Here is a 27,891-nt window from a genome sequence, read left to right on the forward strand (position 1 = left end):
CCCCATCGACATGGGAGCCCAGCCCTCCCTCCCCCATCCACGTAAGGTTCTATGGGGAATTCAGGGATCTGCCCGAGGCTAGGTGTTGTGGGTGTGAGTTGGTGGGATGGGAGAGAGAAAGACCCTTCAAAGTGGGGGTTGTCACCCTACACCCTATTCCTAGATTCCAAATTGAGGTGACTTTCTGGCAAGCCTCCTCCCATGGCCTCTTCCATTCTTGAAGAATCCTCAGAGCACGAGGCCAGTCCCTCCAGCAGTGTTGTGTGTGAGTTCCACACACACAATGCCCTGTGCCGCTCTAGGCACGGAGGTGGAGGCCAGGTAGGGAAGCATCCGGCCTCCACATCCATGTACTAAGGAAGACCGCACTGCCAGCTTTTGAGAAGGCTGGGCCCCTTGGAGGAGGCGACTGAAAATGCTGTTTGTCATAGATATTTGCACTATCCACATTTCTCGTGGGGTGCAGGCAAAGAGGCCTAATGGCCTCTTTTTTTGCCTAATGGCAAAGAGGACTACCCACCTTTTTGTGTAGGACCCAGGGCTGACACGCGGTGAGCACCAACCTGAACTCTGTTTTGTTCCAAGACACTCCCTGCATTCCAAACCCAGGGCCTGGAGATGCCCTTGTTGGAGAGCCGTCCTGTTTTTGGCTTGCAAGAAAGCAAACCGAAGGGCACGGGGACTAGAAGGGGAGAGGCTTTGGCCAGAGTCCTAGCTACACCTCCACCCTCCTTCCCTTCCTGTAACCTTTATAGCATCTCCTCTGATCCTGGCATCCCCCCCATCCCTATCCCCACCCCAGAACTGCTGCCCACAGCGTCTGACGTTCTGAATTAACCGGCATTATAACCGATGGTTGATTCCAGTAGCCATAGAGATTGGGCGGGCAGGAGGGACCTCAGCCCCCCCCTCCCGTCCTTGCCAGACACCTTAGTGTAATCTACTCCCGACCTCTGCTTCTCTCTCAAGCACATGTGGAGCTCCTAGGGTGCTAAGTATTTGGCAAGACAGTGTGAAGATTGGCCAATTGCCTGGTGCAGGTGTCCGTCAGCAAGGGATGCTCAGGGTGACTGGCAAGGGGAGGTCCTCTCCTCTTCTGGTTTCAAAGAGGTGCAAATGAGGTTTAAAAAACCATGTCTGATTCTCAGCATTTTGCTACCTGAATAAAGCTGAGTTTATTTGGACACACGTCTCTGCCCTGTAAGTCCCGCGGGTCAGAGCTTATCGGAAGCTGATCCAACCTACCTAACCCCGGCGGCTCGGAAGGCCCGCCCCCGCCGGAGAGACGCGCTCGCGCTCGCGCCTGCGCGGGACCGGCTGCGCGCGCTCCCGAGGGCCGCCGGGTCCTGCTGCGCATGCTCGGCGCCCACCGGCCGTCTGGGACCCCGCGCACCCGAGCGTCTGCAGTTCGGCGCTGCACCCCAGCCTGGGCATCCCGCGCCCGGCCATGACGGCGCATTCCTTCGCCCTCCCGGTCATCATCTTCACCACGTTCTGGGGGCTCATCGGCATCGCCGGGCCCTGGTTCGTGCCCAAAGGACCCAACCGCGGGTAAGGATGGCGCGCGGGGCCCGGCCTCCCTGCGGGCCCCTCCCCGGGCGGCGGCGGCCGGTGCCGCGAGCACTGGGCCGAGGCCTGCCGGGCGCCGCACTCCTGCTGGTCTGCACTGGCCGCGCGCAGTTCGGAACAGGCGGGCGGTCGGAGCCAAAGGGCAGAGCCCGTGGTGCTTTAGAAAGGTGGAGAGCCGACTGACACGCGAGGCAGTTAAGGTCCCCCCCCCCCTTCCGCAGCTGGTGGTGCTAGAGGCCATGGCTGGCGTCTGATATGGTTTGCCCACCCCTCGCCGGAATTGACCTTGAGCGAATGTTACCCCTTCAAGCCTCGCTTCCTTCGTAGGTAAAATGATGCTGATACCTGCCTTCTAAGGCTGCTGTGAGGGTTACCCGAGATAATGCTTGCAAAACTCTTACCAGCGCGTCGCACGTGTTATGTATTGAATAATTTTTAGCCGGTATTATTGTTTTTTGAAGGGCCCCTAGCAGATTTCTGTATCTGTTGTAGCGTTTATCAGCGTCTGCATCATTTTATCCTGGGTTAGGAAGTGCTGTCTCCTCTTGATTACAAGTTCCTCTGGGTGAATTGTCTCCTTCGCCAGGGTAGATCCACGAGGCTTAGTAATGTGGAAGGAATGGATCCAATGTAATTTTCTGGCACTTTCAGGTGCTTTAGACCAGGGGTCCTGGGGCCCGGTCTGGATTAGGTTAAGCTTTGGCTGGAGGCTGCTTGGACGTTATGGGCGCGGTCTCTGGTCTTCAAGATCTGCGGGGCCCGGGGTCCCACCACATCACTTTGCGAACCGTTTTAGTCTCTCACCTCTCCTGCAAACCCTGGTGAGTTCTGTCTAACTGAAGTCTCTCCTGCTGCATTTTAAGCTCTGTCTCCAGTCCCCTTTGTGTGGACACAGGTAGCTAGTCCCTGCTCCCTTTATAACCACTAACGCTGCCTCAGAAATGGCTCACAGTCTCCTTGCCTCCTGCCGGCTTCTGTGGCTTCTGTTTTCCATCCCCGTGCCCCATGAAGTTTGCATTCCAGAGACCACTCCGTGGTGGGATGCTACAAATGCAGCTGGGGGGAGGGGTTGGGGGTGTTACACGAAGATGGAGAAAGAGTGGGTGTGGAGAAGGAGATGAAGGGAGTTTGTAACACAACTTGGATGTGGGCAAGATGTGTTTCCCCTGAGGTGACCTTTAGAGTTTTTATTTTCCGGCTTAACAATTCCCACCCTGAATAGAACTCAGCCTCCTGTGTTCAGCAGCATCAGGAAGGGTCAGGAAAGGGGCCGACCCCAGGAGCTCTTTCTCTGGCCCCGGCCAGGCCTTTCGAGGGTGCTGGTTGCACCCATCCCGACCTGACTGTCTCTTCCGTTGCAGAGTGATCATCACCATGCTGGTGGCCACCGCGGTCTGCTGTTACCTCTTGTGAGTACTACTCCCCGGCTCACAGTCGTCCCTCCTCTCCCTAGCCCCCCTCTCCCCTCTGTCCTGGTGGTGACAGATTCCACTTCTTAAAGGCTGAATCCATAAAGCCTGGGAGAGAAGGCGGTTTGGGACGGCAGAGAGAGCGATGGGCTGGAAATCGTGGGCTCTGGGGTCCACTTCCAGATGTGTCACCTGAACAGGCTTTGTCCGGTCCATAGGCTGCAGTGGGCCAGCTGGGTCCGGGCATCAGAATCTCCTGGAAAGAATGTAAAATGCAGCTTTCAGGCCCACACCCTAGACCCACTCAATCACAGTTTGCAAAGGTCTGCACTTTGGAGTCTGTATTTTTAATACCTACTCCTGGGTGTCTGTGACACAGCCTGTTTTGAACCACCACATGGGCTGGACTCTTCTAACTTGGGACAGGGGGGCCCTGGGGATATCGAAGAAGAGTTCCAGGGGATCCAAGGACCTAGACAGGGTGAGGGAGTCAGCGTTCAGGTCCCGAATGTCCAGATGTTCTCTTCCTAAAACTGCCATTCACCATAGCCCCTCCCCTGTTACAAAAAAGGACACCCTCCTCCCACCCAGGCCATTCACGTCACCTTGCTCCATGTTTAAATCATCCTACCTGCCAACCCGGGGAATAAGGCCAAGTTCTGGTTTTGAGGGAAGCCCCTCCTGTGATCAGTCAAGCCATGGGAAGCCTATATGGCTTCCCATCGTCCTGGGTCTCAGCCACTCTTTTTGTGGGTTAGGCTTGACATAGCGGGGGTGTTCTGAATTCTGAACAGTCAAAATAGGACAGGTCAGAGCGATGAGCTACTGATTCTTCGAAAGGTGACAGACTGTTTTAAAGTAACTGGAATAACAAATCGATAAACGAAAGTGCCTGGAAAATTTCTCAAGACTGCCAAATTTGTCAAAATGCATAGCATAAGGCCCACCCTTAAAAAAAAGTACGTGACTGCTTTCAGATTTGGGTTATGTTTTGTAGTTAAAACCTGTTTTATAGGGGCATCTGGATGGCTCAGTGGGTCAAAGCCTCTGCCTTCGGCTCAGGTCATGATCTCAGGGTCCTGGGATTGAGCACCCCATCGGGCTCTCTGCTCGGCGGGGAGCCTGCTTCCCCTCTCTCTCTGCCTGCCTCTCTGCCTACTTGTGATCTCTGTCTGTCAAATAAATAAATAAAATCTTTAAAAACAAAAAACCCTATTTTATCTATTTGGATCACGGACTATTTATTCCTATCAGCTAGTTCTCTCCTTTCACTTTATCTAATGTTAACGATTTTCGACCTCCTATTAACAGCAAAAAAAATTAAACTTGTTAAAAATAACGTTGACTCTTAGATGTGCCCTTACATACAGGGGAGTGTACGGTTTTTCACAGTTCTCCCCAGACAGAGCATCTCTAAGACCCGTTATGCTGTTTCTCGGTCCTTCAGGGATTGGCAGAACATCCTCATCAGTCCCAGGGAGGGCCTCGGAGGGGCTGGGGTTTGCTGGCTCAGAGACTGGGACGGAGCGGGTGGTGGCTGGGAACCGGCATGTGCTCTGGCTGTGCACGATTACAAACACCGAATGGACATCTGGGGAAAGGAGGCTGGCTTCAGAGCTGGGGCACAGAGTCGGAAAGGGGGGCAGCTTAAGAGAATGCTGGGCCTAGAAATTACGTTTGCAACATATCAGCTCGGGGATAATGCTGATAACAAAACCCATGGCTGGGTTGGCATGTGACCAGAGGCAGAGAGGGCAGGGTCCTGCTGCGTCCGGGCTCACCCTCACTGTGCTGTCCCTGGCAGCTGGCTCATCACTATCCTGGCTCAGCTGAACCCCCTTTTCGGGCCGCAGCTGAAGAACGAGACCATCTGGTACGTCCGCTTCCTGTGGGAGTGACCACTGCCGCGTCGGCCCCAGGTACCAGGGGCCCAGGCCATGCGGGTGGGAAAAGGGGACTGAGGTGTGGGAGAAGAGCTGGCAGGGCAGTCATTAGAGTTCCTGTTCACTTTATTTTATTCTGTTTTTTATTTGAGAGCGAGATCATAGGCTGGGGGTGGTGGGGGGGGGAGAGACAGGGAGAAGGAGTAGCAGGGAGCCCGATGCGGGACTCGATCCCAGGACTCTGGAATCGTGACCTGAGCCCCCAGGTGCCCTAAGAGTTCATACTTAGATTCAGGCACTCATTTACTGGGCGAGAAAAGACAAAGATGCAGAGCACCTGATACTGTCCCCGCCTGGTGCCATGCAAGGTGTCAGGGACTGAGGGAAGACCAGGGTCCTTGGGCAGCCGGTCAGGCTGAGCCACAGTGGTGGTGACGCGCTGCAGATGGGGGTGCCGAGGTGCGGCATCTCTTCTGGTGAGGGAGCGTTGGGGCACAGGGCCATGAGACACTGATCGGAGAGAGGGACAGTTGAAGTGGGCTGAGTGGCCGAGGCGGAGGCAGGGACAAGGAAGTTCTCCAGGGAGGATGTGGGAAGGTGTGGGGGGGGGGCGGGGTCTCCACAGCCAGGAGGTGACCTCTTCATGTGATGTGTTTTTCAGGTGCCCCAGCTCCCTGGATGACTTTGGCTGTCCTGTCCCCGACGACCCCTTTGTCCCCACCCTCACAGCTGTATCTGGGTCCCTCCCTGGCTTCCTCCCCCAGGACCTGCCTGGTTCCAGCAGCTCCTGCCTTCTCCATCCGGTCTGGGCCTCGGGAAGCCCGGAGCTGAGTCAGGCTGGAGCAGAAGACACCAGCCCTCAGACTCCCCCTGCTCCTCCCAAGGAGACCTCGGGCAGGAGCTGACGGGGGTGGGACTTGCCTTTTACCAGGGAGGCAGCCAGTCCTATGGAGAAGCGGTGTCCAGCCCGGGATGCGCCAAGCCCGGGTCGGGCCGGACCAGGGAGAAAGCCCCGAGCGGGGGGTCCGCTGGTTCCCATCAGCTCCGCCACGGTCCTGCTGGGCGACCCCGGGCAGCGTCTCTGCCTCCGGGGACCTCCTTGTCTGTGACACAGAGAGACCCGATCGGGGTGTCGCAAAGGCCTTTCCTGGAATTCTTTAATTTTCGGACACAGATAGATGTGAAATTTCTTAAAAAGTTGAAGTAACGGAAAAAACACATGCAAAAAGCAACATAGTAATTTGGATGAGGATTGAAACCAATATGTTAGGATTCTTTATAGTCCTAGAGTCTCTTAAATGGGCTTGCTACGAAAGCTGTATCTACGTAGAACATCCTCTTCCCTCTGCCTCCATCCCTCCTCTGCGGGCAAGCTCCGTGCTGTCTGGAGGCTCAGTCTGAGCCCGGCCCCAGGCCTGGAGTCCCTCACTGGACAGCAGGGGAGTGGGTTTCAGAGCCCCCTCCCCCCAGTGGCGGCAACTAGGTCACCTGGAGTCAGAGAGGCTGAAGAGAGACAGGCGTGGGTGAGCTTTGGGTGCCCCTGTGGCCCTTTGGGCCCGTCCTGGCCCCTGAGGCCTGCACCAGACCTGTCCGCCCCGGAGCGGCCTGGGCTCTGCGCTGGGAAGGGGAGGGTGGCGGAGCGCCGGCGGACGAGGTCTGGAAGGCAGAATGTGCAGGCACCAGACCAGAGGGAACCCAGGACCCCCACCTGTGCCCTCTTCCCAGGAGATTTGCAGCTGAGACCTCAGGCACCCTGCACCCCCCACCCCTGCCGCATTGCCCCCCCGGGGGAAGACGCCAATCTTGAATATTTATTGACTATATTTATGTGACTCACGTTCCATTTAGTGGGCATTATCTTTGGAAGAGTGGTCAGTTGCGATGCGTCTCGTGTAGATTTCTTGGTTTTGGGCTTGGCCTGTTGCCCAGAACTCTGACTGGGGCCTCCTTTTGACATTCCACTGCACCCCCTTTCAGACTCCCTGTCCTGACCTCTGTGGGCATCCTGGAGTGGGGGATGTTGAGTCTGGGTGGTCCTGAGAACCTTATTGCGTCCAGTGGCTCATGAAGGTGGCCAGGTCCTGGCTGAGGCTGAGTTTGCTGGCTGCCGTGCCCCTGTCCACCCGGTTCCCACGCGCTCAGTGGGTAGATGGGGGGACACGGGGCTGGAGGCTTGGAGCTGCGGTCTGGATCGTGGACACTGAAAATGACATTCTCCTGAGACCTGGAGGAGAAGGTACAGCCGTCCTGGCTTCTGCCCAGAATCAGTCCTGGCAGAAGGAAGACACAGGAATGTTCCAGGAGAACTCTGACCCCCACTCATCTGTACCCCAGATACAGAGCACACAGCCCCTGAGCCTGGGCAATAAAGCAGGTCCCCACATCTCCAGAGCGTGGCCTGCCTCGTTCCTGAATACCTGAACGCACCCACCTGCCTGCTCCCGGGCAGTGACCAGCCACCTGCAGGGGGCTGCAACCGAATGAGCAGGAAGGACTGGCCCTCCGGGGCCAGGGAGTGCAGGTCACAGGCGGGGGGTAGGGGGGAGTATAAGAGGTTTGGGGGTGGGGAGGCATGGGGACAAATGAGGGACTAGACCATCAAGGGCCTAGGAGCTTGCATTGATCCAAAAGGCAGTGCAAAGCCATGAAAGGGTTTTAAGGCAGGGGAGTGACGTGACCCTATTTGATTTCTAGGATGATTTCTGTAGGGTGTTCCATGGACAGGAGCCTCTTAATAGGGGTGCCTGGTGAGACGACGGAGGCAAGTGGGCTGATGGAAGGTCTGGTGAGGGCTGAAGGTAGCCAGCCTGTGGGCTGTGGGAGAGAGGGAGGCAGGGATGGGTATGGGTGGCTCCGGGCTGGGGGCCCTATGAGGAGCGATAGAGCAGGAGGTCTCTGGTCCTGGTGGCTGGCCAGGCTCCATGAGGGGCCACAGAGGAGCAGGTTTCCAAGGGGAAATGGTGGCCTCCGGTTCCCTTTGTCTCCTGGCAAGTCAGGTGCACCCCGGGCATCCACGTGGAGATGTCCAGTGAGGCCCAGTCAGGTGGGAGGAGGTGCAGCATAAAATAATGTGGTCCCTGAGGCCACAGGGTGGAGTGAAGTGTGAGACAAGGCGGGAAAGGAGCCTTCAGGGACACCAGTGATGGGGGACAGGCAGGTAAAGATAGAAGAGGTCCTTTAAGGAGGCAGGAGAGGACCTGGGTGCCTGTAACTGTCACCAAGTTCTCAGAAGTGATTCAAGAGGAGGGAAGGTCCCAGGCGTCAGAAAGCCCCCTCCCAAGAAGTCAAGGGGGTGGGGAGAAAGACAAGGGACAATGGGACCCTCGGAAAGACCTAGGGACATAAAGGAATGATACAAAGAGGGGACCTTCTTGGGTCGCCTTTCCTGGGTCCCTGCAGGTCAGGCCCTGGGCCTGGGGACATACCCTGTAAGGCTGCGTGGCATCTCCCCCCTGCTGCTGTATCTGAAGCTAGTCCCGGCCCCCTGGGGCCCCTGCTGTCCCTGCGACTCCCCCTTTAGGGCCTCAGGTCTGGGATGCTGAAGATCACTGGCCCCGGGGCCCCGGGTTGGGTGGGGGGGGGGGTGGCGACATGTGGTTGCTTCCCCCACTCAGTTTCCCTTCCCTGGCTTCTCAGTTTCGCTGGGATGGGATGCTGCGGCTCCTCTCAGACCCTCCCGGGAGGTGTATCTGTCCCCCTGTTCAGGTGGAGTCCTGGGGAGCGTCCCCTGCTCTCTAGGCCACCTCTGAGCAGCTAGGGGCTGGCAGCTCCTTCCCCAACTCAGTGACTTTCCCACTGATTCCTTCCTTTCTGCCTGCGCAGCCGTTCAGAGGCAGAGGAGAGCAGCCCAGACCGTGGGTGTGCGACTCCCTCCCAGGATCTGGTGCTCCCCCGACCTCTTGGTGAGGACTGCGTTCCTCTCCATGCTTCCAGCCCCACACCCACGGCAGAAACTGCAAGGTGAGCAGGAATTGTCCAACGTAAACACAGCCAGACTTCAGTTAAAGCCGTGAAGGCAGGATTTATTCTGTTACTGCTGACAGCAGGGAGATCCGAGCTCAGTTCCATCTGTGCTGAGGTGAGGGGCAGTTAAAGGGAGAATGAGAGAGGAGGGAGGGGGGTAGAGCGGGGGCTCAGGTAGAGTCGGGAAAGTGGGAAATCACAAAGGGTTGGTCAGTGGAAGGGCCACGAGGTCAGCTGTGTCTCCCTCCTACAGCCACTGGACCGAGGCCCGATCCTTCCTGATTTCATTTTGGAGGAAAGAAGGACATCACTGGATTGCAGGAGATCCATACACGGATGTCTCACAGGGACAGAGGAAGGATTCAGGATTGGAAGCGTTTTTTAAAGTAAATGCTCTAAGAAAGGGCAGAAGGTCAGCGGTCTGTGGTCGGGTACTGGTAAATTCTTCTGACAGCCCAGAGCTTTTTCAAACAAGAGTCCAGGGTGTCTAGGCTGTCCCAGGGAATCCAGCCTTGGGCTGCCTGGAGCCATGCCAGGCTGGCTGAGTCTGGGCACGGGGTCTGGACTGAAGCACTTGCTCTGAGATCCTGTCTTTCGCAGTCAGTTTCAAGCACCCACCACCTGCCACCTGAATGGCTCGTCGATTAATGTCAGCCTCAGACAGAGACGCTTGGAGAACTCAGTCGAAGCATAAGAACCCTACGGATGGGCAGGGCAGAGAGTAGGATAACCCTGCACCACACTTCGTGGCAGAGTGGGGAGGGAAGCCGCCTCAGAGACCGCCCTGGGACGGGACAAGCCCGGAGAGAAGACCCAAGGCGGCCAGGGTAAGCGAAGCTGCACACACAGAGGGTGGCCGGCAGGGGGCAGTGCTCCAGCGAAGGATCAACACCTCCAGAGATGTTCATGCCACCACGGGCAATGCCTCCAGCCCACGTTAGAGGTTGCGGCCTTAGAACGGGGCTGTTAGTGGGTGGCAGGGACGATTCCCCAGAGGAGATCACAGCCTGGGTGAAATGTCCTTCAGGGGTATGTAAGCGCGACCACGGCCCATGTTTACTGAGCAGTTGCTTCGTGCCAGGCACTGCTTGGGAAAACCAAAGGGCAAGGAGCTAAGGAAACTTGCCAGCTTGATGCTGCTCTGATGCCAGCCTTCCAAGCCACCTCCCACCTCAGCATCCCTGAGAGATCAGGCATATTCCAGGCTATAGAAGGGACGCCCATCAGCCCAGATTCAGAACAGGGAAGAGGAGGTACAGACGGAAGTGCACCTTTACACAGGCCACAGAGTCACCCCTCCTTGATGAAGACCCTCACGTGGGCCCCTTGGTGAGTTTTAGTTGCTTGGAACAGAATCAGGATAGTCGGTAGCAATGGGAGTGTGAGGAGCAGAAGTGAAAGCCAGTGGGAGGGGTTATAAGCTCCATGTCCGTGTGCTGGGAAATGACCTTTGTTTATAAACCTTGGGGTTTCCCGGAACAAAGTCAGTCAGTTGGCAGCCACCAGAGTTTTGCTTCACATGTAATAACAGAAAAGTGAGGGCAGATGGCCAAAGTCTAGCCTAACTCCGACCACGTTCTGTTCATGAACCTGCCATCGAATGCCAGGATCCCGCCAGGCAGCGTACAGCAGAGTCTCTGGGGATGGAGTGAGGGTCCCAGACTTGTCATCTGCACTCCGGGTGGTTCTTAGGCAGGCCCACACAGGTCTGGGGGCCAGAGGTTTTGAATCAGAATGGAAGACAGTCCACCTAATAACATTATCTGATGTGCTTGAAAATGCAGGTTCCTGGGTCCCATCCCATCCCAAAGCCTGCTGGATTAGAATGTCACAGAGGAGAAGGGATTTTGCGTTTTGAACAAGCCTCCCATGGGCTCTTGTGCTAGCTGAAACCCTCTAGGACAGGGTTTCCTGACCTCGGCCCTCTCCATAGTTCAGGCTGGATAACTGTTTGTTGGGGCAAGGGCTACTACCTTGAGTTGAGGATGTTTAGCAGTACCCCAGACCTCTACCCACCAGGTGCCAGAAGCCCCTGCTCCCAGCTTCTGGTTGACGACACCTATGCCTCTGGCCATTTTGAAATGGGGGCAAAGTCTTCCCCACTCCTGTATTGAGAACAACTACTCTAGAATCTCAACCACTCGGGGAATTGAAACATTTTTTTAAGAAGGTTTTTATTTATTTATTTGACAGACAGAAATCACAAGTAGGCAGAGAGGCAGGCAGGGGGCGGGAGCAGGCTCCCCAGTGAGCAGAGAGCCCGATATAGGGCTGGATCCCAGGACCCTGGGATCATGACCTGAGCTGAAGGCAGAGGCTTAACCCACTGAGGCACCCAGGTGCCCTGGAATTGATACATTTTAATCAGTTTAGCAATCCAGAGCACTTGCAGAAGGGGATTGGGAAGCTTGAGTGCAGCTGGTATCCTGAGCGTCAGGTGTCCTGTGAGCCTTTCCCAGCAGGACCTGGAGCTCCTGACCTGGAGACCACAGCCTGGGGAGAAGGACGCACTCAAACTTTAGGGGATTGCTCGGGGTCTGAGCAGACCCTAATTCCAGTGCTGTGCAGTCCAGCAATAAGCTGGTGGCTCATCAGAGGCCAAGTGAGTGGGTGAGCTCTTGTGTTGCACTGAGTCCAGCAAATACTTGAGCTCACCCTGCCAGCATCTTCCCTGAAAATCATAGGTGGGATGTTTGGAATGGATATTACCAGAAACTCACAGGAACTACCACCTTGGCTCCTTAACCTCGGGATTAAGTACTGTGACAGCAGCAAGGCTCTTCCCTTCATCTGAAAAGAGGTCAGTCTTTCAGGTTAAGACCAGCCCTGAAAAAGACCTGGGAGACCCTGAAGTGGTAAATCTGTGTACCAGGCCTTCTGTGGCTCACACAGCAGACACATTGGGCCTGGAAAGATAAATGCAGATGCTGTGGCCTTGACTAGTTGTGATACCAGGTGCAACAACTGTGTCCTGGGTCTGTAGGATTTGATTCAGCAAGCATTCTTCTCTTTATTTTTTCTGCCCAGCCTCCCAGAAGCCCTCCACCTTGCCTGAGCAGCTCAGCTCAGCGTCAAGGTTGAGAGTGCACAACCAAGACCTGGGGGCCTGGGTTCAAATTCCCATTCCACTGACGGTTAGCTGAGTGAAAGTTTATCTTTAGGATCTTCAGTTTTATTGCTCAGTTGGTATAGTAAAAATAGGGCCTGCCTCATCGAGATTGTGGATATGGGCCAAGAGAATGGATCAAAAAGTGACTGGTTCACCAGTAAGTGGGAGCCATAAGTCACATTATTTTATTTTATTTTATTTTTTTTAAAGATTTTATTTATTTATTTGACAGACAGAGATCACAAGCAGGCAGAGAGACAGGCAGAGAGAGCGGAGGAAGCAGGCTCCCCGCCGAGCAGAGAGCCCGATGCGGGACTCGATCCCAGGACCCTGGGATCATGACCCGAGCCGAAAGCAGAGGCTTAACCCACTGAGCCACCGAGGTTCCCAAGTCACATTATTTTATATACGTTAGTTCCATGCCGCTCTTTACCCTGCCAGGATCTCAGCCACCTTTGCCTGTTTTGTTCCCATCACGGACACCATGCTGATCCATTTTGTGGAAACGGAAGTGGCAAGCACTGTGAGCCCTCTGATATATAAAATAGGACCCAGGAATTGAGGACCATGAAACCTGGGGCCTGTTTATGTTATCTGTATTTCTGTTTCCTGTCAAATGTCCATGACCTAATTTACATATGCAGTATCAAAACACTAAAGATCTGGGGGGAGGTTACTAGAATACACGTGCTTATTCTAAAGTTTTCAGGAGGGGCGCCTGGGTAGCTCAGTCATAACCCCATGGTCCTGGGATCCAGCCCTGCATCCAGCTCCCTGCTCAGTGGGAAGCCTGCTTCTCCCTCTCCCACTCCCCCTGCTTGTGTTCCCTCTCTGGCTGTATCTCTCTCTGTCAAATAAATAAAATCTTAAAAAAAAAAAGTTCTCAGGAAAAAATAAACATTGCAAGAAATAACCAGGAACTTACTGGAAAAAAACCCACAGTATTAAGGATACGCCCAGATATTTGAAAGTATGATAAAGTCATGATTTGCAGAGCCACAGAAATGAAAACAATGCAGAGAGACATCTCTAAGGCACGGAAAGAATCTAGAAAGATTAAAAAAAGATTCGATAAAGTATAAAGATGAGTACTCTCGTCGCAGAGGTCCTGATTTTAGCCCAACCTGGAGGACTGGCCCACCCTGGACTTGACTTGCTTGGGGCCAGATGAGGGGCACTGGGAGGAAAGGGCAAAAACCGAGACCACCCCTGGGAAGATTGATAGGTAGAGACTGCCCAAGATTCGATAGTGACCCCGGCCTCCGTCCTTCTATCCGTCCAACTCTAGAGGTGGAAAGCAGCTCGAGGTAGTCCGCAAGACAAGACGTGGGCACTTTGGTCGAGGGAAGGGTCCGCCTCTGCTCAGCCTCAGGGAACGCGGCCTCTGTGCCCCTTAACAATTCAGTTTGGGAGGATGGTAGCGCCCCCCCCTGGGCTGTGGACGAGGCCTTCGCGACATCAGCGAGCAGCGGGAAACTGCCCCGGGAGACAGCGTGAGAGGGAGACACCCTGGGAGGGCTTCCCGAAAGGCCGGGTGAGCCTTCCAGGCTGGAAGAGGCTCGGACGGCAGGACCATTACGGTTGTCGCGGGCCCTTCTGTCTGTGCGCGCGCACCAGTCGCGGATCGCCCTCGGACAGAGTCCCAGGGCGCAGAGAGCCCGGGTCGGACAGGACCTTGGCGATCGGTTAGTGGGGGAAGACTAACACCGCTAAGTCCGCGCCATTTAGATTAGCACTGAGGCGACCCATCCTTCGTGAGAAAAACGCGCGACTTCCGGCTGTACACTTAGCGCGAGCCCATCGCTTCCGGCCGCGGCCGCCGCGCCTGCGCATTGGGGGCTGCCCCCCCCCCCCCGCCGGAGGAGCGTACCATCCGCAGGCGGGGGGGGGGTGAGGGTCGCTCCCGGAAGTAGCCCTTGCGCGTCCCGGAACCCGAGCCCCTTCCCCCGGTTCCGCGGGGCCTTTGGCGCCTTCCCGAGGCTCCCGCTGTGGCTCTCTCGGGGGAAACGCGGTGGCCGGTGAAGTGGCGGCAGGTCACTGCCGGCCGCGGTGGGGCAGTCGACTGCGGCGGGAGCCGCACCTGGCTTCGCGTGCCTGGTCTCAGCGGGCCTAGGTAAGCCGGGGAGGGCGCGTTTCGGTGCCATTTCACGGACCGGAGCGCGGAGGCTCGGGGGACCGGGGCGCCCGGGCCTGCCCTGCCCCGCCCCGCCCCGCGCCTGGGACGGCCCGGCTTTGTCCCTCCCAGGCCAGCCGCCTGCCAGTGCCCAATGCCCTGCGTCTAAAACACGCCCGGTGAGGCAGCCCGTACTGGCCAGTGGTTCATGTCCAGCACCAATCTGTGCCCAGGACAGCCGCGGAACACTCGATTACGTGTTTTGGCTTCCCTAACAAGCCTGGGAGGTGGGTGCTCTTGTCCCTGCGGTGTGGATGGGAAAGCCGAGGCACGCTAGTGCCGGCTCCGAGCTGTTGGGTGGCAGCCAGGATTTCAGCCCACGCACACCGGCCGCGGACCTCATGCTCTCGCTCCGTTATAAAGCAGCCTCACGGAAAAGAGCGAAGGGTTCTCCTGATGTGTGCTTTAAGACGGGCCTCATGTTATGTCACTTTTGCATAATGTGAATTCCAGTGATGCACCCTTATTACTTAAGACAGGTCCCATAGGGTTTGCGTGTGAGTCAGACCCCAAAAATATATAGTGGTTTGCTCTACTCTTGTCCTTCCACATGTGCCTGTCCTCCCATTCTTCTCCTCACCACCCTTTCTCTCCGCACAGTTGTGTGGGTGAGGGCATGAGAAGCCCGGACTGGGGGGCCCAGCAAGCCCTTTGCAATGTTGTGGGGTCTGGGATGGGTAGACAGTGCAGGAGCTGAGACAGGATGGTGGGGGGTGGGGGGGTGGGGGGGGGTGTGCTGCCGGTTCAGCTGGGCGGTGAAAACTCAGAGAAAGGTGTGGGATGCCCTGGGTGGGCAGAGCTCCGCTCAAGGCTGTGGGGTGAGGCAGGCGCGAGAGCAATAGAGAAGTGACTCCTTTGCATCTGGGTGTGCACATGGGAAGAGGGATGCTAAGAGTGCTAGTCCATGCAGCCAGCACACACGTAAGTGCCGGGGCACCTCCCCTCTCGGGCTCAGCCAGCACGTTGCTGCCTCTGGAGATGGATGGCTTCCCCTTGGAAATCTGTAGGCTCCAGAGCACGGACTGCCTCACTTCTCCCCCAGCCCGCGCTCAAGGGCTTTCCTGGTGCTACAGCCTGCCTGCCTTCTTTGCTCTCCGAAAAACTAGATTCTTTCTTGTCTCCAAAGATAAACCCGCTCACCGCCCATGCCCTACGTCCCTGACCTTTATCTGGCACATGTACTTGCAAAGGCTTGTTCCAGAAGAACCTCACATTGGTATATTCAAAAGTAAACTGCGTTAGTAAATGGGATCACGAGAGAGTCCCTCTCTGTCCCCCGGTTGTCCTTCACCTCGGACACCACTCAAGCATAGTCTGCCTCCTGACTAGCTCTCCAGTCTGTCCCTGCTGCCACCCCATCCTGCTGCTGTCACCTGCTCCCGCCCTCCTCCCCCCCTGCCTCCCGGGACCCCGCAGCAGCACTCCTGCATTTGTCCTCTATGGTGAGACATGCGTGCATTTGTCCTCTATGGTGAGAAATGTCACCAGGAACTTCTTACTGATAAACTACTGGGGTTTGGGAATGATTTTCTTTTCAAATTTTACATCTTAGGTTCACGTAGAGGCTCCCCACGGCACCTGCCTCGTAGTCATCATCCTATGCGCCTCCGTGGAAGGGAGAGTGGCGGTGGGACTGTTGCTGCCGGTGACTGCACAAGACCCCACCTCTACCCAGGGAGTCCATCAGGAGTTGGGGCTCCTGGAGCGTAGCCTCGGGTAAGTGGCCCCTCACAAGACAGAATCTGAAGTCCAATGTCGTAGATTCGGTTTATCTGTAGGTCAGCCTGAGGCCCGGCCTCCATGGCACCGCACACCACTTGCTTTGCTCTGGCACCGAGGGCCCCCTTCAAGTTGTCGTCTTGTCCTGAGCCCCGAGCGCCAGTGGGGCACTTCCTCTCCTGTACTTGTGTTTTTAGGGCACAGTGCTGGCTGTGGGTGGGCCTCCGATGAATTCTTGTTCAACAGTCGAGTGAATCAGGAGTATTTGCAGAAAACAGGTGTGCTGACGGGACAAGGCTAATTGGAGAACAGAACGGGATTGGCGTGGCCCCAGCTGCAGCCCTAACACACAGGTTTGTCCCTTTCCTTGGCCGCCGCCAGTGAGGCGGGTCTGGCGCGGGCCCGGTTTCCCCAGCCTGCTCTGAGTTCTCCGCGTGTACACATGTACACGCTGCTTCTGGAGGCCTGCGGCCAGCTCTCCTCCTCCGCTCTGCCACGGACCATCACATTCCCACTCTGGCTTTCCAATTCTTAATTTCTAACATCAGAGCTGAGGTCAGTCCACTCCAGTTCTGACATCTCAGGGCATGTGTAGGGCTGGGATGGTGTCTCCTGCTTCAATGGAGACCTCGTCCGGCCCCCTCCACAGTGCCCCTGGTGGTCAGACGTTTGGTGTGGCGCCTGAGCTCCTGGGGCACTGGGCTCGAGGTGATGTCTCTGGTCCTTCGGAGACGGGCTCAGCGTGAGCCTCACGTTGCCCACCCTCCTCCACGGGCAGAATCTTCCTGGCGCTGCTTCCGTGGGCTTGTCGCCTACAAAGGCAGACCTGCCCTCCCTGGTGATTCTTCTTAATGTTTAACATCACTCAGTGTCAGAACGTATTGGTTCTGAATTTTCTGGTTGAGTCTGTGTGTCATTCTGGTGTGAAGAGAATCCCACTTGCTTTCCGACGTGTGCGGTGGGGCTGTTAGGTTATCTTCCATGGAGTCTCCCTTTGTCCAGAGAAAGGCACTGGGCCTTTCCTTTCCTCTCTTTCCCTTTCCATGTACTTCTCTCCTGCCTTCTTCGTGTCCCTTTCCTGTCGGGCCAGAACCTGCATGTGGCATAATCTCGAGGAGAACGAGCAAGGGAAGGGAGTTCAGGATTATGCCTCGGCTTGGGGTCGGAGCATCTGGGCGAACAGCTGTCCCGTCGACACGATTGTGGTGACCGCAGGAAGAGCAGGTGGCAGAGGGGAAGCTGAAGAGAGGGCTCTGAGCCAGACACAGGCTCGCCTCGGTGCGAACGTAGCCCCAGTCTGGGAGGGTGTGCAGAATGAGAAATGGGGCAGGGAGCCTGGGCAACAGCAGGAAGGAACAGGCGGGAGAAAGAGGGACCAGCCCAGAGACTGCAAAGAATTTGCAGGTGAGACGAAAACCGAGGACATAAGGTGCCCCAGGGCCACAGGGAGATGGCGTTCCAAACGGAAGACATGGCCCAGCACCCCAGTGCCTGCAGGGGAGTCCATTGGAGGAGCCTGGTGGCCTTGTCAGGGCAGCGTCAGGGAGCGGCGGAGGCCAGAACCAGACGAGCAGGCTTCGAGGGTCGTGGGAAGCGAGGAAGTGTGAGCAGCCCTGCAGGAGTCTCTCTGGGACAGGGAGAGGGGAGTGACAGGACCCTGGGGGTGTGAGTCGCTGGCATCAGGGGCTGTCCTGTTCTGTGCTCCTGTCCGTGTTTCTTGGTGCAGACTGACTTCTAGAAAAAGCATTCCAAAAGATCTAGCGAGGCCACTGGCTGCGTCACTGCCTAGTATCTAGCATCATGACCCGTTTCTGCTGCCCTGCTGGGTGACAGGTACAGCCCAGGGGCGCGGGACTCGAGAGACCTAGGCTCTACTCCCTCGGCCTGGGCTTACAGCACCTGGCGCCTGCTCCTCTTCCAGGGAAAGCTGCCCCACTTGTTGGCGAGGTCAGCCGCCTCCTTGGGGTCTCACAGCTGCAGGTGACGCCCCTTCACGCTGCTTGGCAGCTCGAGCTTTCCATGGTGTGAGCGCGGCTCTTCACGTCTGTCTTGCCAGCCCGCCTGGAGGCCACGCGCACACATGGCCTTTCCCTGTCTTCTGGTGTATCCGCAACAAAAGAAACCGGCCGAGTGTGCCCCCGGTTCTCCATAAACATGGAAAGGAAAGAGAGAAACCTCAGTTAGCTTGGCCCGCATAGACGTTGAGCCCGCCGAGGTTCAGAGAGCTGTGGGGATTCCTGTCCGGGCTGCTCCGTCCGGTCTGCAGGAGTGAATGCCAGCCTTCGCCAAGGGTGTTACGGCTTGAGAGTTTTGTCCTGGGACTGATTTCCCGGGATCCCACTACGCCCGCGTCCTCTGCTCGCTCCTCTCCCCTCCAGCCTTGCCTGCCCCCTCATGGTCCCCAGAGCCGAGGAGGGCAGCTGAGAGCCATTGTCTCCATCTTGCTTTGCAGCCTGGGCCCGTCTCCTCATTTCCCCCAAGTTCCCAAGCATGTTGCCGGTAGAACAACTCAGGAAGCCCCACAAGAGACGTACACGTTCCGGCGCGGTGGGCCAGGAGCCGCCTCCCTGTGCCGACTCCTCCGGGACTGGACCCAGGAGCCCGGCTGCTCCCCTGACTTCTCCTGGCTCCAAGTTTCACACCAGAGCTACCAATACCGCTCACGGACTTGGCTGGAGTGCTGTGGGGCGCCTGCCGGAGACGGAGGTTAAGCTAGAGTTTGTAGATACAGAGGAGAGGGCTGTCAGTGGCCACAGGAAACCCGGGTCCTCTGTCTCCCCGAAAGGGAGTGAACGGGATCGGCCTCTACAGAGGAAGAGACCTCACCCCCTCCCCAGTTCCTCGTCGGTCCCGTCACCTGACCAGGTGTTCCTGGAAGAGCAGGAAGAAGGCACCCCGGGCCTCCGTGTCTGTAGCAAGAAGAGAAAAGCCTGCTCCCGGGGGAGCCCCGATCTTCACACTTCGGCCTCCCGCTCGAAGTGCCTGGCCGGCCCTGAGTGGGATAAGCCAAAGGGAGACTCTGGCCCCTGTAGCCTCAAATCTGTGCTTGGGCAGGAGCCCCCTGGGCAGCCCGAGAAGAAGGCGTCGAAACAGAAGATGCGTGGGCAGAGAGAGGACGGGGAGCTGACGCTAAAGAAGTCGAGAGACCCAGCGCTCAGCCCGGGCCAGTCCCCCGCAGCCGCAGCGCCCGTCCGGGCGGCCGATCTGGACAGGTCCGAGGTGGGCCAGCCCCGTGAGAGCAAGAAGGTGAAGCAGGCTGATGTCCTCATAGCCCATCTGGCCAGGGAGGTGCGCCGCCTCAGGAGGTGGAAGAAGAGGCATTTTCTCGCTGCTGTCGAGGCGCCGTCGTCCCCGGAGAGCCTCCAGAAGCCGCCGTGCCTGAAGAAGCTGGTCAGAATGCTGAAGGCGGAGACCGAGGGCCAGGCTTTCCCCGGGCGCTCCCCCGGCCGCCTGGACGCCGCGGGGCAGAAGCCGGCGTCCGACATCAGACGGTTGTTTACTGCTGACTGCAAGGACGTCTGCCCCGTCGCCTGCCCTCGCTGTCATGCTAGCGTCCCGCAGGGCAGGTGGACGGGCCATTTCCAAACCTCAGGCCTGCTCCATCACTTGGTGAGTAAGCACGGGCTGAAGAAATCGAGGAGGCCGGCCGCAGCCAGCCCAGGGGAGAAAGGGGGAGGGACCGAGGAGAAAAAGCACAAGGGCCTGCCCGCCAGCGCCGAAGGGCTCCCATCAGCAGGACACGGCCCCGGTGCCTCCACTCCGGGAGACAGCGGCCAGCAGCTGGCTCCGGGCAGGACCGAGCCGCTGTTCCTGGCTCCGCCTCTCTTGCCTGCTTCCACCAAAGATGAACCTGCTGCTCTCCCGCTAGCGGTCACGGAGGGCCAGGGTGGCCCCTGCGCCCCCAGCCCGCCCCGAGCCCAGGCCTGGAACCACAGCATCGCAGAGCTGCTCTGTAGCCTGGCCTTGCCGCTCTCCTTTGTTTCGTCCCCGCCTTTCAGAAGGTTTATGGCCCAGGCGGACCCTTGCTACCACGTGCCGCCTCCAGCCTTCTTCGCCAATACCGCGCTGCCTCTGCTGCACGCAGCTGTGGACGAGCAGGTGTGTCGGGAGATGCGGCGGGCCGAGGGCGGCTGCGTCCACCTCACTGTGTCCGCGGCTGCCCGGGACTCCGCTGTGGACTACGTGGCCGTCACTGCCCACTGGGGGGCAATACGGCCGGGCAGTCGGCAGGGGGCGGCGGAGAGCCCCAGGAAGCGAGCCGTGCTCTGGGTTCGAGGCCTGTCCCAGGAGAGCACAGCGGAGGAGAGGCAGCGGGAGCTGCGGGAGCAGGTCGGCCTGTGGCTCAGCCGCACCTCCCTGCAGCCGGGCTTCCTGGTATCGGGCGGCTGCCTCAGCCTGGAGCAGGCCGTGAGGACGGAGGGCTGTACCCACCTCCCCTGCTTTGCCCACTGCCTCGACTCCCTGGTGACAAACTTCCTGTGTCACCATCAAAGCGTCCAGATCATCCTGGGGACGGTCAGGGCCATCTGCAGTCACTTCCAAGGCTCCGCCAGGGCCCGGCAGCTGCTGACGCAGCTGCAGCGGCGGTGCAGCCTCCCGGCCCAGCAGCCCTTTTGGGAGCTCTCAGACCACTGGGTGTCCGCCTTCCACCTGATGGAGTGGCTGGTGGGGCAGCAGCGGCCGCTGCGGGAGTACGAGGAGGAGCACCAGCTGGGCAAGGCCGGCTCGGCCCTGTCGGCCGTGTTCTGGAGCCTGACGGGCAGTCTGGTCACGCTTCTGCGGCCCTTCGAGGTGGCAGTCCGGGAGGCGAGCGCGGCGCAGGCTTCTCTGAGCCAGGTGCTGCCGCAGCTCCGCTTCCTCCACATCTTCGTGGAGCAGGTGCCCCAGCACCTCGAGGAGCAGGGCGGCGTGGAGGTGGGGGCCGCCGTGCGGCTGGCCAAGGGCCTGGCCCTGCAGCTCGCCACAGACCGGCAGCTCAACGAGCTCTTCCACCGCAAGGAGTTCGTGCTGGCCACCCTGCTTGACCCCCGCTTCAAGGGCCGGATCGAGGCCATCCTGCCCACAGGCGCCGACATTGACCACTGGAAGCATGTTCTCGTGTACAAGGTGAAGGAGATTATGGTGTCTGAACACCCCTTGCCTCCCTCGCCCTCCCCGCACGGCCCCCAGACCACGCGCGCAGGCGCCACCCTGAGCAGTGGGGGAGCCAGGAGCCTCGGGGCCGAGGGGGGGGGCCGGAAAGAGCCCGCGCAGAGAAGCGGCTCTGGGTCTCTGCTGCTGGGCCGGAGGGAGAGGAGCTTGCTGGAGCAGCTGGAGAGTGTGGGGCTGCTGGCGTCCGAGAGAAGCGGTGCCTCCCTCACCACCGAGAGCCACCTGGCCAGCATCATCGTCAAGAAGTACCTGTGTGAGAATGAGACGATCGGTGCCCAGGAGGACCCGCTGGTCTACTGGGAGAAGAGGCAGGAGGTCTGGCCGGCCCTGGCAAGACTGGCGACTGTCTATCTGTCCTGTCCCCCAACAGGGGCCTTCTCTGGAAGTGTCTGTGCCTCCCTGGGCAGCCCTGCTCTGGTCCAGCACAGCACCCCTCTCCCAGTGGGGACCATCGAGCGTCTCCTCTTCCTGAAGACCAACCTGGAGAATTTCCCCAACTACACCGCCCCTCCCCTCCTCGTCCCCCGGGAAGACCCGGCCAAGGGGGAACAGGCCAGCGAGGCCGACCTCTGCCGGACTGCCTGAAAGTCTGCCCGTGGAGAGCTCTGCCCGGGCTCAGAGGGGAGAGCAGACGGTGAACCCTGGGCTGTTAGACGGCGGTGTCTGGAGTCCTAAAGCTGCTGGAAGGGGTCGGGACAGTTTTTCACTTCTTGACAGGTTGCCTTTTGCCTCCAGGGAGATGTTTTCCGTCCAGCCATCACTTAATTTGTTCTTAGCAGTTTGGGCGTAGAAGAGGTCACGTCTGTTAGGAGGTGACCGTAAATCGTCCTGCGCTCTAAGCCACAGTGCCCTTTGCCGTGTGGGTGGGCAGTGACATGCCTTCTCAAACAGCGACCTGGGACGAGAAGAGGCCTGGGTGCTGGCAAGTGGGAAATCTCAGCCAGCGAGGGCCCGGTAAGCCAGGCAGCCTTTTCCTCAGTTGGCTTTCACTGTAGAAGAAAGAAATATGCACTAGAGCAGCCGTGTTAAGAGGGAAGCTTACGCACACACGCACACACCGGTCATCTTGGGGTCGGTACTTCCTCATGGATCCCAGAGTGGCCAGAGCACCCCTGCCGATGGGACTGCCCAGCCAGGACAGCTGATGGAACCATGGTTGGTTTCCAGCCTGCTGGAGGCCCTGGGGTTTCTTCCTTTCTACAGTGAAAGCGGTCTCGGGAAGAGCTCCACGGCTGTCCAAACTCTCAGTAGCTTCATTTATCCCCCCCGCCGCAGCACCCACACCTCCCTGTCTCCCCGGTCACTTGCCAAGTGCAAACCCCCCACCTGGAACTAGGAGAGATGCGTATGAGACCCACCAGAGCCAGACAGCCCAGAGGGCCAGCAGGGCAGGGTCGGGAACCGGTGGCGTCGGGTGAGGAGAGACGGAAAGGGAGAGGCAGGAGGATCAGGGCAGGCCTGGCACCCTGCACACGACGCGAGCCAGGCTCTCCTTAGGTGCTTGGGCGCTGGAAGGGTGGCAGTGAGAGGGAAAGTCGGTAGGCAGAGGTGGGGCGCGGCCCTTGAGGCCCAAAATGCTCTTGGGCCCTGGCTGTGGGGGCCAGCCCGGGACGCCTGTCCCCTCACCTCCCTTGGAAGGGTCGGCCGTCCTGCGTCTCTATGAGTCATTCACAATAGGACATTCGGAAGTTACTGAGGATGTAAGGAAGTGAGCAGGAAAAATTAGCCAGAATCCTTTCACTCGGACAGGCTTGGTAATAACTGGACATGCTTCTTTTTTTAATCTTGGGATCATATCCTCTGTCCTGTTGACTATGTCGTAATTTCATAATTACCTCATTTTCTTTCTTAAATAAAGCTTTGTAAGATCACATTTAATGGTCGGAGTAGCGTGATTTAAAGTCTGGCCTCTGCCCCCCCCCCCCCGCCCCAGAGCTGTTCCAGAACCCCCTGGGCAGGAGGTGAGGCTTGTCTGGGGGAGGGGCCGGGGCTATGGCTGCACCTCTTAGCATCCCCAACTCTGTCAAGTGCAGCCGGTGGTGAGATCAGAGTGAGGCCTTGGGCTGTCCCCGTGGCGTCCTCTCTAATTCTGACTCAGTAGGCGGGGTGGGAGGCGGGAATGTGAGGGGCCCTAAAGTCACCGGGGGGGCGGGGGGGGGCAGGGCATGTTGCTCCTGGTCCCCTGAGCTCTTCTGCTGTGGTGTCCCTGAGCCAGCTCGGCAGTGTTGGCCGGCAAGGAGGGCTAGGCGGCAGGCTTGGCAGCACGTGGGAGTCGGGGGAGTGGAAGAGGGTGCCCGAGAAACTGGCTGGTCCCAAGCAGTAGCTCTTGGGGTGGGGGTGGGGGTATGCAGTTTTGTCCCCAGGGGACATTCGTCAATGTTTGGAGACATTTGAGTGTCATGGCTTGTTGGTGGCCTTGCTACTGTCCTCTTGTGGGTGGCAGACAGGTGCTGCCGAGCATTCTAGAAGGCACAGGATAACCCGCGTGACCAAGACGTATCCGCCTTTGAGTGGCCGAGGAGATGGGGGCCCTGATCTGCACTGTGTGTGGGGGAGGGGCATGGCCGGAGGAAGGCTCTCCAGGGTCCCCACAACAGCCGGTGACTGAGCCCTTGAGGCTGCTCCGCGTCGGCCAGCTCTCCCCGGGACACGGCCCTGGCCCGTCCCGGCTGGCTCGTGGACGTCGTTTTCTGGCCCACTCCCTAGGGAGGTAAACTGAGACTCAGCAAAGGCAGCCCTGAACAAGGGAAGACGGGCGTCCCAAGGGAAGACGAGCGTCGCGAGGAAAGCCGAGCGTCGGCTGTGCCTTCGTCATAGTCTCATCCACGTGACCAAGCCCTGCTAGCAGACACATGTGGGACCAGGAGCTTCTGTGCACTCCTTTCCAGGGCGGGACCGGGACAGGAGGACTCCGGTTCTCTGGAGAGGAACACGGAAGAAGCCGAGTGTGGAGGAGCCGTCCATCCGGCGGGGCCTGCCCTGTGCTGCTGGCCCGGGTGGGAGCTGGGTGTGCGCGGCGGGCTGGGCACTCGGTCGTGCCCGCACCTGCCTGCTTGAGGTGTAGAGATGGTGGGTAATGTGGGAGCGGGAGCAGAGTGGAGGTCCATCGGCTGGAGCATCTGTGTCGCACCTCGGTGACTGTGCAGTGCTGTCACCGGCGAGCGCCCGGGCAGGAGGGCTGCACCCTGCCAGGCGGGGCTGTGGGGCAGGGAAGGCCCTATTCCCAGCGAATGTGCTCTTGGCTCCTCTGTTTCCTCTTCCGCAAAAAGCGTTCCTCCCAGTTGTAAGGTGGGGAGCACGCACAGTTCCCTCCCTTCTACCCCCCTCCACCCCGTTCTGGTCCCCTTGCCCTTTCCTGCACGCGGCCACCTCCACCCAAACGGTCCCTGAGGTCCCTGAGCCGGTTCCTCAGGGCAGCGCTCCCTGACCGTCGTGCTCGGGCTGTGGGCTTACCACTGCCTGGCGCTGGTCCACCCAGCGGTCTCGTCTCGCTCCAGTGGGCATTTTCACACTGTTCCTCGCTGTGTCCTCGCCCGCCTCCCTCTGGCTACTCGTAGGCACCCTCCTTTCAGCCTCATAAAGGTTGGTGTCTTCTCGATGCTGGCTCATGGCTGCTCCTTTTCATGGGACGCCAGGGCCTCCTGACCACTTTCACCCCCAAAATAGCGTGTGGCTGGGGAGGCTCTGCATCGCCCTGGAGAGAGGTGTGCAAATACTTAAAGAGATCTGTGTTCCCTGAAGAGGCTGGCCCAATGCGTCACCCGCTCCCACTGGGTGCCTCTGCAGGTGACGCTGAATCCCTTCCGCCGAGAGCTCCAGGCGCCTCCTCGGCCCGATGCCCACGGTCACCTCAGCTGGACGTCTTCTCACCCCCCTGCCTGTCCTGTGTGTCCCACACGCATCCAGTAACGTGACTGGGTCCCTGGACTCCGGAGAGCGCCCCTCTGCAGCGCTCACTACCTTTGGTGCAGTCTGTGTGTCTGTGCATTTACAGCTTCTGGTGACCGGTGGCCACCTTGCACCCCTCCCCACCGCAGGACAGCAGTTTCAACCCCTGCTCGCTGCTTCCAAGCCCCAGCAGATCCCGTTCAAACACAGCGACCCAGACTTCTTAGTGGATGTCTTGCATTGCTTTTGGAAAGAAATGAAGGGGTGTTGCAGACTAGAGGGGAGCTAGGTTAGGACATGGGGACCCCCTTCTCAGAGATGGGGGAGGGGGAGGAACTCTGGGCCTGGTTTCCTTGGAGAAGGAAGTAAAAAGTGGTGTGGATTATGTAAACGCAGGCTTAGGACTCTCTGATACCCCGGAGCCCAGGTTTTATGAACAGCAGGAGCGGACAGCCCCATGGTTCTTTGCATCACCCTGCCCGGCCCAGGCCTGGCCAGAGTCGGCAGGGCTGGGAGGCTGCCACTTGGCGCAAAGGTGCCTTCATGTTTTCCTCCCTGCGGAAACCTTGACCCTTCTGTGGGCGGCGTTGCTGCCGTCTTTCCCCCAGGCCTCCGGCCTCGCGCTAGCACCTGGCTTCGTGCCGCCCCACAGCCACTGGTGCCTGGAAGGGCCCTCCCTCCCCGGCCTTTCTGGAACCTAGGTGCTGGCCAGGTCCTTCCCTCCAGCACGCACGGCTTCTTTGCCTGGCCTTGGGCCCTGCTTGCCTTCTCTGGTGACCCTAGCCGTGCTGCCTGGCACGCAGGGACCCCCGCCCTTCTACTGGCGCCGGAGCGAAGAGCTGCTGTGGCAGGCGCTGGGGTCGAGGGTGGGCAGCGGCGGCCTCGGGACTGCCCGTGCTGCCCCCTCCTCTGGGGGCCTTTGCTGGCCCTTCCCTCCCTCCTTGACCTCAGTCTCCCCACCTTGGGCAGAGAGCTGAGCCTCCAGGCCCCCCGACCACAAGCAGAAGTTGCAAGTTGGCCCACGCAATCTGGAAACCATTTTGAATTCATCGCTCATGTTAAAAAAACATTGAGTGGAGAACATTTTTGAGAGAACAAGTGAGGCCCGGTGTGCTGTCTTCTGCATCTGCCCGTGGAGGGAGACAGAAGAGGTTGTTGATGGTGGGGACCTGTTAGCTCTTAGGAATTCACTGAAGTGAAAAAGAAACACCTTAACAGTTGATCAGGAGAGATCACGAGCAGGTACTGAAAAGGGAAACGAAGAGATTCCGCCTCCCCGTGCGGATCCAGAAAATGGGAAGAATTAGTCCTGTGGCCCCCCAAATGCCATCCAGTATGGCCGTAATTGCTGGATCCTGTCTGGGCCCCCCCACCCCTCGGAGGGCTCTGTGTCCTCAGGCAGGCCCGGTCGGGCCGGCCACTCATGCTGTCCGCATCCGCGGGCTCCGGAGGGGCTCCGGGGAGGCCGGCTTATGGTGTGATTGTCTCCCCGTAGGACCCCGCTGGCCCTCAGGCAGGGCTGTCGGAAGCGGGCCTCCGGCGCTGGCCCAGGCGGAGTGGATGGTGCCTTTTTCAGGGTGAGCCGTCAGCCGACCCCCGTGGCATCCGTGTCCCCGTGTCAGAACCGCCAGGGCCCGGGCCTCCCCCCGACTGACTTCATCTGATGGAGTCGCAGGGTGAGAAGCCGGCAGAGGCGGACGGGGTGCGCGTCACACCCCAGCTGCTCAAGTCTCGCTCTGGTGAGTTCGCGCTGGAGTCCATCCTGCTGCTGAAGCTTCGGGGCCTGGGGCTGGCGGACCTGGGCTGCCTGGGGGAGTGCCTGGGGCTCGAGTGGCTGGACCTGTCGGGCAACGCGCTCACGCAGCTGGGCCCCCTGGCCTCCTTGCGCCAGCTGCTGGTGCTCAACGTGGCCGACAACCGGCTGACGGCGCTGGAGCCGCTGGCCGCCTGCGAGAACCTGCAGAGCCTCAACGCCGCGGGCAACCTGCTGGCCACCCCCGGCCAACTGCAGTGTCTGGCTGGCCTGCGGGGCCTCGAGTACCTGCGGCTGCGGGACCCCCTGGCCCGGCTCAGCAACCCGCTGTGCAGCAGCCCCTCCTACTGGGCGGCCGTCCGAGAGCTGCTCCCCGGCCTCAAGGTCATCGACGGTGAGCGCGTGACGGGCCGGGGCAGCGAGTTCTACCAGCTGTGCCGGGACCTGGATAGCTCCCTGCGCCCCAGCCCCAGCCCCGGCCCCAGGGCCACCGAGGCCCAGCCCTGGGTGGAGCCAGGCTACTGGGAGTCTTGGCCCCCCCGGAGCAGCTCCATCCTGGAGGAGGCCTGCCGCCAGTTCCAGCACACCCTGCAGGAGTGCCACGACCTGGACCGCCAGGCCCGCGACAGCCTGGCCCAGGCCGAGCGGGCGCTCAGCCCTGCCGGCACTACCTCGTCCTTCGTGTTTTGAGTGTGTCCGCGGCCTGTGGCAGCTGGGCCCACTGTGGCCTGGCTGCCCGCCTCTGCCCCCCTGCAGCCCCGGCTCTTTGTTTCTCCGTGTTTCTAAGAGCAGCCCCCCGCTTCTCCTCCTTTGGGAAGATTCCACAACCTTCCTACACATAGTTCAAGGGCGCACCTCCCCAGTGGCCTCTAGCAGGGGTAAGGGCCCTGCTCAAGCGGCTCGCCCAGCATGAGGCCGTCCCCCCACCTCCACCGTGAGCCTGGGGAGGAGGCCTCTGGAGGAGACGGTCTCCAGCCGCAGCCACCCCTGGCCAGAGGCTCAGTGGGAGAGAGTTGCTTCCTCCTAAAGCTAGAGGTGAGAAAGGCAGGGAGGGGGTACACGCTGGCCCAGCCTGTCCTGGGAGAGGAAGTGGCAGAGCCCCGAAGCTGGCGTTTGCCCACCTTCCGACATTGCCTGTCCTGGTGACCCCCTGCTGTAGTGGCCCATCCTGTGTCACCCTGGAGCCCTCGCTGCCTGTTTTCACCCACGCGGATCCCTATTAAATCTCTCTGTTCTAATAAGCATCACTGCCTGTCATTTTCTGTGGGTGAGCT

The 27,891-nt window shown here is 59.1% G+C and overlaps 2 protein-coding genes across 4 annotated transcripts; both read left to right on the forward strand.

Annotated features, from left to right (window-relative positions):
* Positions 1-1,315: 1,315 nt before the first annotated feature.
* ATP6V0E2 (ATPase H+ transporting V0 subunit e2) lies at positions 1,316-7,249 on the forward strand. Of its 2 annotated transcripts, none has more exons than XM_080818984.1 (4): positions 1,316-1,551; positions 2,931-2,978; positions 4,783-4,897; positions 5,523-7,249. In XM_080818984.1, exons 1-3 carry the CDS (start codon positions 1,448-1,450, stop codon positions 4,874-4,876), a joined length of 246 nt encoding a protein of 81 aa, XP_080675110.1. In that variant the 5' UTR covers positions 1,316-1,447; the 3' UTR covers positions 4,877-4,897; positions 5,523-7,249. The 2 variants fall into 2 exon arrangements, with proteins under 2 accessions (XP_080675110.1, XP_080675109.1); XM_080818983.1 differs by having other exon boundaries at positions 1,355-1,551; positions 4,783-4,851; positions 5,523-7,243.
* A 6,510-nt stretch (positions 7,250-13,759) lies between these two features.
* LRRC61 (leucine rich repeat containing 61) lies at positions 13,760-27,860 on the forward strand. Of its 2 annotated transcripts, XM_080818628.1 has the most exons (3): positions 13,760-14,046; positions 15,659-15,822; positions 26,360-27,860. In XM_080818628.1, the coding sequence occupies exon 3, from the start codon at positions 26,528-26,530 to the stop codon at positions 27,305-27,307; it is 780 nt and encodes a 259-aa protein (XP_080674754.1). In that variant the 5' UTR covers positions 13,760-14,046; positions 15,659-15,822; positions 26,360-26,527; the 3' UTR covers positions 27,308-27,860. The 2 variants fall into 2 exon arrangements, with proteins under 2 accessions (XP_080674754.1, XP_080674755.1); XM_080818629.1 differs by lacking the exons at positions 13,760-14,046; positions 15,659-15,822 and adding an exon at positions 26,029-26,106 and having other exon boundaries at positions 26,441-27,854.
* Positions 27,861-27,891: the final 31 nt, after the last annotated feature.

The sequence above is a fragment of the Martes martes genome (assembly GCF_963455335.1).
Source record: "Martes martes genome assembly, chromosome: 11".
Classification (NCBI taxonomy): domain Eukaryota; kingdom Metazoa; phylum Chordata; class Mammalia; order Carnivora; family Mustelidae; genus Martes; species Martes martes.

Excerpts from the sequence above, each read along its gene's own strand:
- LRRC61 (XM_080818628.1), top strand. The coding sequence starts at position 26,528 with ATGGAGTCGCAGGGTGAGAAGCCGGCAGAGGCGGACGGGGTGCGCGTC.
- ATP6V0E2 (XM_080818983.1), top strand. The coding sequence starts at position 1,448 with ATGACGGCGCATTCCTTCGCCCTCCCGGTCATCATCTTCACCACGTTC. Across the intron at positions 1,552-2,930 it reads CCCAAAGGACCCAACCGCGG|AGTGATCATCACCATGCTGG; the intron begins GTAAGGATGGCG and ends CTTCCGTTGCAG. Across the intron at positions 4,852-5,522 it reads CTGAAGAACGAGACCATCTG|GTGCCCCAGCTCCCTGGATG; the intron begins GTACGTCCGCTT and ends TGTGTTTTTCAG.